General features: G+C 49.2%; 1 protein-coding gene across 1 annotated transcript; it reads right to left on the reverse strand.

Moving 5' to 3' along the window:
- Window positions 1–7,518: 7,518 nt before the first annotated feature.
- On the reverse strand, window positions 7,519–10,969 carry LOC143973757 (E3 ubiquitin/ISG15 ligase TRIM25-like). The gene has a single exon (XM_077474601.1). It carries the CDS (start codon window positions 10,953–10,955, stop codon window positions 9,030–9,032), a length of 1,926 nt encoding a protein of 641 aa, XP_077330727.1. The 5' UTR covers window positions 10,956–10,969; the 3' UTR covers window positions 7,519–9,029.
- Between the last annotated feature and the right edge of the window lie 445 nt (window positions 10,970–11,414).

Below are 11,414 nucleotides of genomic sequence, written 5' to 3' on the forward strand. Positions count from 1 at the left end.
TTAATTAGACCCTGTCCAAAAAAATTGGCCATAATATGTGTATGTCAATGTTGTAAGTGTGTCGGGACTCTACAGGTTAAAGGACCGCAAAAATAGCTGCAGATGGACACCAGTGGCAAGAAAAGCGCCCTGAGGCGATTCAGTTCATATAGGTAATGCTATACAAGTCATTCATTCATTCAACACATGACAACCTGCACAGACAACGCACGCTTTCCATACGATTCAGAAACACGCAGCAAACACACATTGTGCTTGTGTTACCATTTAGCCTCCATTCACATCTGCACATTTCTGAACACACGCCACCCTGGACGGGAAACACGTTTCGGAAACACGCCTATGTTGCTACTTTGGTGACACAAGTGTAATGCGTGTTTGCAATGCATTTCTGAAATGCGTGGCAAAGTGCGCACTTCCTGTGTGGGTGGTCACACGTTGGGAAACGTGCAGATGTGATTGGAGCCTAATTATTAATGATGTCCCATTCACGGTCAGCAGACACGCGTTTTGCTGCACATCAAACTGTGTTACAAACGCACCAAAATACAACCTGAAAACACATGAGACACCCCACCACCAAAACCATCTAGAGCCACCTCGGGGCGTTTGTCAGACGTAGGGCAGCGGGGTGTGAATGAGATGTGGGGGGAAGTTTTCAGGCACCATGGATGACCAGAGAAGAGAGGTGAGGGGCAAATAAAAAACATTCCTCCATCAAGGTTGTATAGGAACGCTTCTATTCTGATGGGACTTCTGTGAGGAAAGTCGCATTGAAGTTGTATGAAAGTTGGAAGCAATTCACACTGGAAATGGCAGGACAATGAGGTGTCAGCGGTGCGATCCGAGGCTGAAGGGTCTGGGAGTTTATTTAGAAGAGAAGAGTGAAGCACCGACCCCCGAAGGAGCGGCTGGTTTGATTGGGCTCACCGTTCCCTTCTTCTCCTGGATTTGTGTCTCGGGGTTTCCCGTGGTAGATGGTCCAGTAACTTTACAGACTGACAACAGATCCGCATAAAGGGGATTTTATTTGCAAAAATGTAGACAAAGAGCAGTCTCTTAGAATAGGATCAAAGGGTCAGGAAGGAAGTTCAGGTTCTCTTAGTGTCAAAGTCAATGATGAAGGACTTTCTTACTTTGACCAAATCCAGAGAATAGCCAATCACTACGGGATGATCACTCGGGTTGGACAGTCCGTCTCTCACAAGGTCTTGCAGCCAACAAGGAGCTTCCTCAGGAACAAGTCTCTGCCACAGACGTCTTTGTAGAACATTCAGGAAACTAAAACTTGTGGAACTCGTGTGATATCTGGATCTTTCAGCCAGCTTGGCGATGCCCACGAGACTGGATTCACTTTGGTACTTCAGCCCCTCCAGACTCTTGCTAAGAAGCCAACCTGTACATGGCCTTCTTCTGAAGAGTCCTCCCCTGGAGAGCTACGAAGTTACTGGACCTCTCCAACTACCGGAGACGGCACCGGGCCACCTTATAATCCTTCTTTAGTTTCCTTGCCTCGGGCTAGCCAGCCCCGAGACAACAAGTCGGATGGATCTGCACCCCAGGCCATAGCCTTCCTGGGGGCTGGTCAGGACCAGGATCATGGAGTCAGAATGTACTTCTGGACCGGAACCCCAAACACGTGACATCCGCATCTTAAGTACCCTCTCCCAGAAAGCACAGCAAGAGTGACACTCCCACTGGGTGGGCTTCCGAGAGAAGGTAACCATAAAGCGCCCAACCAGACTGTGGTTCCATGCCTGCCAGAAGAGACAGTGCCCCTTGTGGCCAGGCTGAACATCCTATAGTCCAGTCAGACTGATGCTGAGGTCCCAATGTAGAACAATTGTACCCAAACCAAACTGCAGTTCGGGTGTAACCTTAACTTTCAAAAACATAGCGAGTGCTCTTCAGGAGCCGGCGCTACAAGAGTTACAAAGTAAAAGTAAAGATTAGAAAGTAGAGAGATGAAGGTGTGCGGAGATCCTTAGATATGGCAGGTGGACCAAGGATCTGACCTCTTCATCATACGGGAGCATAGGGGTGTGCAGCCTATTGCATTAGGGTGTGCACCCCAAAGCTCAAACACACATGCTTCTGTATATATATATATATATATATATATATATATATATATATATATATATATATATATATATTATGTCCGTTGGAAAGATTTGAAACATGTTCTAAATCTAAAGTCCGTGTGATTTTTCCACAGCCAAGGTCCGATGAAGCCCACACACGGGGGAATTGTGCGATGGATTCGTTCCGTCGGACCTTTACTGGCGAATAGTCTGGCGGTGTGTACGCGGCATTAAGGCGTCATCATACCAAGACATTTTGGACAATTTCATGCTCCCAACTTTGTGGGAACATTTTGGGGACGGCCCCTTCCTGTTCCCACATGACTGCCCACCAGAGCACAAAGCAAGGTCCATAAAGACCTGGACTCAGCAAGGGGGGTGGGAAATGGACTTCAAGTGCAAAAATTCCCATTATAATAGAAACTAAACATAAAAAATAAAAGTGTCCAAAGTTGTATAATGGAGGGAACCTCCCAACTAAAATCTTGTTGCCCTTGAAGTTAATCTGCAGAGCAATTCTCTATAGGAGGGGTTTCCACCATCCCTGATAAGTGTCATTTTATACAGTGTGTCTTATTTCCAGTCTGATGTGTGTTATATGTGAAGTTGTGTATCACAGAGATCCCTATTGTGCTAATATTGAAGATGATTGAGGTTTCCATACATTAGAGGATTCCACCATTATTGATCAGTTATTGATCAGTAAGTTAGCGCTGCACTTTTCTTGTGATGTGGGAACACATAACAGTGATTAGCGGCAGAACTTTTACTGACACGTTTTTATTTTACCTCCAGTAGTTTATTGTAAATAGTAGTGTGGTGATTACCGATTATACTAAAGATCGGCATGTGGCATTAATACACATCAACAGATTTCAGTTGTGCCCCACCAGGCACCCTCCCCCCCCCATGGACAATGTGCCTGTCTGCAGAGTTCATCTCCCCATCCCTCATCCCTGCACTCATTGCACTGATTGGCAACACTGACAGGCAGCAATGATTGGCACTGATAGGTGGCACTGATTGGCATTAATGGAAAGCACAGATTGGCATTGATTGGAAGCACTGATGGGCCCTGATTGGCACTGATAGGTGGCACTGATTGGCAGCACTAATGGCACTGATAGGCTGCACTGATTGGCACTAATAGGCAGCACTGATTGGCAGCATTCTGTGGCACTGATTGGCAGTAGTGATGGGCACTAATTGGCAGCACTGATTGGCACTGATATGTGACACTCATGGGCATTGATTGGCAGCATCGATGGGCACTGATTGGAAGCACTGACACTGATTGGCACAGGCAGGTGGCACTGATAGGTTTCACTGATTGGCACTGGTACTGACAAGTGGCACAGATTGACCCTGGCAGGTGGCACTGATTGGCACTGACAGAGGAGAGGGAGTTTCACACTGAGCCGATATTGACACTTAGTGAAACTGTCATGTAATGTAACTTCATGAGAGAGATCAGCTGTCAAAATTCAGCGTTGATGTCGGGGGTGGGCGGGATTCAGCAGCAAGCAAACACCAGCCCATGATTGGGCTGCTTAAAAAAGGGGGAGTGGCCACATACACACTGCGGCCCGCCCAGACCCCATTCAGTTACATTACATGTCAGATTCACACACTGTGCGGCTCTGGCAAACGTCAATATCAGCTCAGTGTGATACTGTCTGACAGGCAGCAGAGGCTGCACACTCATTGGATGCAACCTTTCACAGCAGCCCCACAGGCAGATCTCAGGAGACAGCCGGCACGGGTTATCAGGGTGTGCCTAGGCACAACCGGCACACCCCATGTACACGCCTATGAATGGGAGGCTTTTACCCTCCAATCCTGGACAGTTGTCATGGAGGACCGTCCCAAACATCAACATTTTACAGATGGAATCATTCACTGAAGAATTTGTACAAGCAGCACATCATTCATTACAAGAGACATTCATTTCTGTTATCTCTGAACACCTTATCAGCTTGTCCTCCCTCCAGACCCCCAAATCCCTCATCAGAGGCGGCTCTAGGCTTTGTGAGGCCTTAGGCAAAATTTACACATGAGGCCCTACTCACACTCTTTGCAGGGGTTAATGAAGAACCCCGGGGTGGAGCATCTCATTACTGCTGCTGCTTGTGTGGGTGGGATGTTTACTGCGCCAATCACATGGGATGGATAGGAGAGGAGGGTCAGCAAAGATTGATGCAGTACACATCCCACCCACCAAAGCAGCAGCAGTAGTAAGATGCTCTGCCTCAGGGTTCTTCCTTAGCCCCTGAAGAAGGAGGGGTAAAAAAGGGGGGAGTGGGTAGGAGATGAGGGATGCTTAGAGGAGAACTGGAGTGAAACTGGGAGATTCTGGTTTGTATAGAGATAAAAAAGGAGAAGGCTTTGTGCTGGCATGGGGGGGGGAATACTGTTGGATGGTGAGGAATAGCCATTGTATAATCCAAGCAAATGGACTGGCAGGAAGGGGGAAAGAAAGGAAGGAAAGAAAAAGTAGTGTGGCGGTGGGTAGTTTGTGCAGGAGAGGGGCACAGATTGTATGGAGGTGGGTGGTATGTGCAGGAGAGGAGCACGGAGTGACTAGGGGTGGGTGATATGTGTAGGAGGGGGCACAGAGTGACTAGGGGTGGGTGGTATGTGTAGGGGGGGCCACAGAGTGACTAGGGGTGGGTGGTATGTGTAGGAGGGGGCACAGAGTGACTAGGGGTGGGTGGTATGTGTAGGAGGGGGCACAGAGTGACTAGGGGTGGGTGGTATGTGTAGGAGGGGGCACAGAGTGACTAGGGGTGGGTGGTATGTGTAGGAGGGGGCACATAGTGACTAGGGGTGGGTGGTATGTGTAGGAGGGGGCACAGACTGACTAGGGGTGGGTGGTATGTGTAGGAGGGGGCACAGAGTGACTAGGGGTGGGTGGTATGTGTAGGAGGGGGCACAGAGTGACTAGGGGTGGGTGGTATGTGTAGGAGGGGGCACAGAGTGACTAGGGGTGGGTGGTATGTGCAACAGGGGGCGGGTGGTATGTGAAGGAGGGGGGCATGGAGTGAATAAGGGTGGGTGGTATGTGCAGGAGGGGGGCACGGAGGGAATGGGGGTGGGTGGTATGTGTAGGAGGGGGGCACGGAGTGAATGGGGGTGGGTGGTATATGCAGGAGGGGGGCACGGAGTGAATGGGGGTGGGTGGTATGTGCAGGAGGGGGGCACAGAGTGAATGGGGGTGGGTGGTATGTGTAGGAGGGGGCACAGAGTGACTAGGGGTGGGTGGTATGTGTAGGAGGGGGCACAGAGTGACTATGGGTGGGTGGTATGTGTAGGAGGGGGCACAGAGTGACTAGGGGTGGGTGGTATGTGCAACAGGGGGCGGGTGGTATGTGAAGGAGGGGGGCATGGAGTGAATAAGGGTGGGTGGTATGTGCAGGAGGGGGGCACGGAGGGAATGGGGGTGGGTGGTATGTGTAGGAGGGGGGCACTGAGTGAATGGGGGTGGGTGGTATGTGCAGGAGGGGGGCATGGAGTGAATGGGGGTGGGTGGTATGTGCAGGAGGGGGGCACAGAGTGAATGGGGGTGGGTGGTATGTGCAGGAGGGGGGCACGGAGTGAATGGGGGTGGGTGGTATGTGCAGGAGGGGGGCACGGTGTGAATGGGGGTGGGTGGTATGTGCAGGAGGGGGGGCACGGAGTGAATGGAGGTGGGTGGTATGTGCAACAGGGGGCACAGAGTGACTAGGGGGGTGGTATCTGCAAGAGGGGGCACGGAGTGAATGGGGATGGATGGTAGGTGAAGGAGGGGGGCATGGAGTGAATAAGGGTGGGTAGTATGTGCAGGAGGGGGGCACGGAGTGAATGGGGGTGGGTGGTATCTGCAGGAGGGGGGCATGGTGTGAATGGGGGTGGGTGGTATGTGCAGCAGGGGGGCATGGAGTGAATGGGGGTGGTTGGTATGTGCAGGAGGGGGGAGCGGAGTGAATGGGGGTGGTTGGCATGAAGGAGGGGGGCACGGAGTGAATGGGGGTGGGTGGTATGTGCAGGAGGGGGCATGGAGTAAATGGGGGTGGTTGGTATGAAGGAGGGGGGCATGGAGTAAATGGGGGTGGGTGGTATGTGCAGGAGGGGGCACGGAGTAAATGGGGGTGGTTGGTATGAAGGAGGGGGGCATGGACTAAATGGGGGTGGGTGATATGTGCAGAAGGGGGCACGGAGTGAATGGGGGTGGGTGGTATGAAGTAGGGGGGCATGGAGTGAATGGGGGTGGGTGGTATGAAGGAGGGGACATGGAGTGAATGGGGGGTGGGTGGTATGTGCAGGAGGGGGGTGCAGATGGGTTGAAAGTGCATGGTGTGAACAAGCCCTAATGCATTGCTCCAGCACTGTAGAGAGTGACCACTGGTATGCAGTGAGGAAGTGAAGCTAGCTGCACACACACAGCATCAGAACTGGCCTCGCACCTCCCTGCAGACATTGCTCTCACGGTCACACCGTCATCTCAACCACAGTAATAACTCCCGGAAACTTGCACAACTCCACCAACTTACCACCCGGCACCCACCATGCACCCACCATGCAGAATGAACTCGCGCTGGTTGTATCCCTCCCCGTGGGATCTCCGATCTCGGCGCTATGAGCTCTCATTGTCCCATTCAATCCCATCTCAGCACTTGTCAGCTGCAGCTCCGCCTCCTCCCTTGTTGTAAGGTTTTTTCTGAAAGTGTAGGAGTACACTGAGCGGGAGCGCCACAAAGAGCTGAGAGAGGGAGAGGATAATCCATGCCCGTGCACGGCCGTGTTTTTAGAAATGTGACAGGAGCCAGAGAGTTACAGGCACGGCTTTGTCTCATCCAGCCTCAGAGCCGTCTCTTAGGCAAATTAAGCAGCTGCAAGCAAGGCCCCTTTGAGCGCGAGGCCTTAAGCAACTGCCTAATTTGCCTAATTAGAGAGCCGCCTCTGTCCCTCATTGTAGAAGAAGGAGACCAACTGTCTCTATGTTCCCCAACAAGACCTTCCAAGGATCCCGAGAACAACAATTTCCTCTAATAACATCTTTCTGTAAAGTCCTTCTAGACAGAGAACCTGTTATTATATAAAGAACCGAACATTAGCATATAAGCACTTAGTCATGTCATCTCATCATTAGCAAAGCATATCATTATTTTATCCAATGAATATGTCCATACAGGAAATGTAACAATTGTGCTCCCCATAAGGATTATAGAGGTCCCGGGACTGAAGGGACAATAGTGATTGTAGTGTAGCGCCCCTCAGTGGCCTACTAGTGTTAGGTAAATGTAGTTTTTGGCCTCCCTGTAATCAGGGGGAGCAGTGATCGTTTGTTAGTGCCTGTTCTAGGTTCTGCTGACATAAATTTGAGGTTAAATATCTGCTACAGAAAAGAGGTTTCCCCATTCAATGGGACTTTAAAGGCTCAGAGAGGAAACATAGATTTATAAACTGAAGTTTTATTATAAAGAATTACATAGAAAAGGTAGTAAATATATCAGAAATAGTACACAGTAATAAGAAGGGGGACACAATGCACAATGCAAAATCACACAGTATCAGTATTCATTTCTTCCATTCCATTGGTTTAGAGGCGGCAATCGTTATTTCCGATAATTCCGAACTTCACATCAATTTGTATTAGTTACGTTCACTAACAGCCCAATTTGGAAGGAAATTACAATACCTATAATTTAATAGTTATTATATCAAATTTCACTGATTTTCTTTCTTTTATTCAGATTTTTGAATTTTCGGATTTTTGAATTTTCAAATTCTGAAAATTTCCAAATTTCCCAAAAAAAGCAAAAAAAAAAAAAATGAAACAAAAACAAACAAATGCATTGTCAGTGCACATGTCTACCTGGGACCAAGCAGCAGGACCAGTCTCGGGTCTGTGCTATACTAGTAATAGTCCAATCTGTCTGATTGTTATATCTATATCCAATCATTGATCAATATTCCCATATACAGAGCCGAGGATTTCCACTTCCTGAGACTGTATACCCCTCCCCCATCACCTGTCCACACTACCACACCCACACCACAATCCCCGCCCCCTCCACATCATAACCAATAGGAACAAGACTAGCACTGGCTGTATTCATAGTGATAATCATCACAGCCAATCACAGTGAGGGGGTGGAGCAATCACAGATCCATGGATTGGTCATGTAAAGGAACCTGTGAGGACAGAAATGTAGGAATTCTCATTGTGGATATTAAAGTGTGTGTCTTGACAAATCCTATTGTTCTAGATCTGGATGGAGTGGGGGAGGATTAGAACCCCTGTCAGGTTTTTACTGCTATCCAGGGCTCCATTGGAGAGATTTCCCCTCACTTCCTCTCCTGGTGACAACGTTTTATCAGACAGGAAATGAGGGAAAATCTACAACAGGGACACAGACAGAAATAAAGATCTGACAGGGGATCTAATCCTTCCCCTACTCTACTAAAGAAAAGGATTTTTATTTCTGTTTGTGTTGCTGTTGGAGAGATCCCCTCACTTCCTGTCTGGGGAAATGTTGTCACAGGAACAGGAAGTGAGGGGAAATCACTCTAATGGAGCCCCAGATAGCAGGAAAAAAAATCTGACAGAGGTTCTAATCCTCCCCCAATCCATCCAAAAATAGCCCTTTCTTCTATAGATACACAGTGATGGTGGAGACCCCGGGGCCGTCATCCTGATCCTGGCTACACTATGTAGTGTGTCACTGACCCAGAACAAGCATGCAGCCAGTGAAGGCTGAACAATCTGACCTCCTGCATGCTTGTTCCTGGTCAGTGACACACTAGGTAGTGAAGTGAGGTTTAGGATGAAGATGACGGCCCCGGAACCTGCAGCTTTATAAATAAATCCCTCATGTTCCCTGTCCTCTGCTTCCTCCTATTGGATGAGTATTCCACCAATCACCAATCAGATCATCCACCTTGTGATGTCTCTGGGCAGATCTCTCACTTCTGATTCCCCCCACATATCTTTATACGACATCCCCCTCCCCCTCCCCCTACAAATACCCCAGCATGGAGGGGCTCAGTGAAGGTGGTGGTGAAGGTGTGGAGATGTCGGATCGGGTCACACAGATCATAAAAGGAGATCCGCCCGGCCTCATAATCCAGATCTATCCCGACTCTCCTACTGGAGACACCGCCGGGTAATGGGGTCTCATTACTGTCATGTATCACTGAGAGCCGATTAGCCATGAACCTCCTCTCCTCCAAACTCCAGGACTTCTTATTATCTCCAATCCGTGACTGACCTCCTCTCCTCTCTATACTGGGGTAACACATCCCGACTCTCCAGTGCCCTGACCTCCCGACATCCACTTCCCAGTAATGTCTCCCTGAGGAGAACCTCTGACTGCTCATCACCTGAGAACACTGGAACCTCTCTGGTGTTTCTGGGCGATTCTGATGTGATGTGAAGAATGCAGTTTTCCTGTCATCTGATATATGTAGATCATTAGCAGCTGTCCTCACATCCAGTAATATGTCTGTAACCCCCGACACCCCCGATGTTTGCTGTACAGCCCCAATATTTGGTCCTCCAGCCTGGAGGTGTGAGTGTTGTATGGTGGGGGGGGGTTGGGGAGGTCCCCTGGATGGTTGTATGGTGGGGGAGGGTTGGGGAGGTCCCCTGGATGGTTGTATGGTGGGGGAGGGTTGGGGAGGTCCCCTGGATGGTTGTATGGTGGGGGAGGGTTGGGGAGGTCTCCTGGATGGTTCAGCATTGATGTGACCTTCACCCTTTGTAGTAGAATGTGGATAGACATGTGTGCCTGGACATTTCTCTACATTTACCCCAGACATGATATCAGATAGACCTGTGTGTAATGTGTGTGAGATCCCCCCCACATCCAGATCCCCCCCATCATGGAGGAGTTTATCATGTCTCTCACTGTCCTCATCATCTCCATCCTCAGTATCACACAAGTCACCTGTGTCTGATTCCTGTAGGACAGTCAGTGGATCCGTCACGTTACACAGCTCCTCAATGTGACGCAACTTCCTGGACAGCTCCTCCTTCTTTATCTCCAGATCCTGGACCAGATCATTGATTATCCCGGAGATCCGCTCTGCCTGCCCGGAGATTTCCCTCAGGACTCTCTTCTCCAGGTCTTCCAGACGTCTCCTGAGGTCTCTGAACAGGACAGTGACTCTCTCTGTCTCATCATCTACTTCTCCTTGTACTTTCCTCCCGTGTTCCTGCAGACTCTGGACTCTTTTCTCCATCTCCTCTCTCTCTGTCATCAGTTTCTGCAGAACATTCCTCAGTTTCTTCTTCTTCATCTCAGAGGCCTCATCCAGAGTCTCCACCTGGTGCCCCCGATGTTCTCCATCCAGCCTGCAGGACATACAGATACAGGTCTCATCCTCAGTGCAGTAATACTCCAGGATCTTCTTATGGACGGAGCATTTCCTGTTCTCCAGGGAAGTGGTGGGGTCACATAAGACGTGTTCTGGTGACTTGCTGTGGACTCTCAGGTGATTGTCACACAGAGAAGATTCACACAGCAGACAGGATATGACAGCAGGTACAGGAGTGTGAATACAGTAAGTACAGAAGACCCCGGACTCCTCCTGATCCGGATGGGTGGACAGGAAATTCTCCACTATGTTCCGTAGTGTTATGTTCCTGTGCAGTGCAGGCCGATCCTGGAACTCTTCTCTGCATTCAGGACAGGAATAACCTCCAGACCCCTCCTGTGTATCCCACACACGACCAATACAGTCCCGGCAGAAGTTGTGTCCACATTTCAGGGTTACAGGATCTGTATAAATGTTCAGACAGACGGAACATTCCAGCTCCTTCCTCAGATCTGCAGACGCCATCGCTGAGAGCAGAAGAGAGAAATGACACTGAACGTATCTGACACTCATTACCAGTTCTGTACATTCCTACACAGGGAGGGGCTGACACCGAGACACGTAGTCATAGGACTCCTTATACAGAGGAACACAGATAATACAGGATCTCACAAAAGTAAGTACACCTCTCAGTTACATTTATGTAAATATTTTCTTCTATCTTTTCATGTGACAACACTGAAGAAATGACACTTGTCTACAATGTAAAGTAGTGAGTGTACAGCTTGTATAACAGTGTAAATTTTCTGTCCCCTCAAAATAACTCAACACACAGCCATTAATGTCTAAACCACTGGCAACAAAAGTCAGTACACCCCTAACTGAGTGTCGAATAATTGTATTAATTTGGCTTTATAACCAAGGTCTGTATTTATGCTGTTTGTGTCCCCTTTTAAGCTTTCACTCAGCTCACTTAGCTCAGCATAAGACAGATCTTGAAATAGTTCGGTGTGTGAACGTCATTTTTGTACC

The sequence above is a fragment of the Lithobates pipiens genome, unplaced genomic scaffold (assembly GCF_037356315.1).
Source record: "Lithobates pipiens isolate NorthernLeopardFrog02 unplaced genomic scaffold, aLitPip1_a1.2 Scaffold_95, whole genome shotgun sequence".
NCBI lineage: Eukaryota > Metazoa > Chordata > Amphibia > Anura > Ranidae > Lithobates > Lithobates pipiens.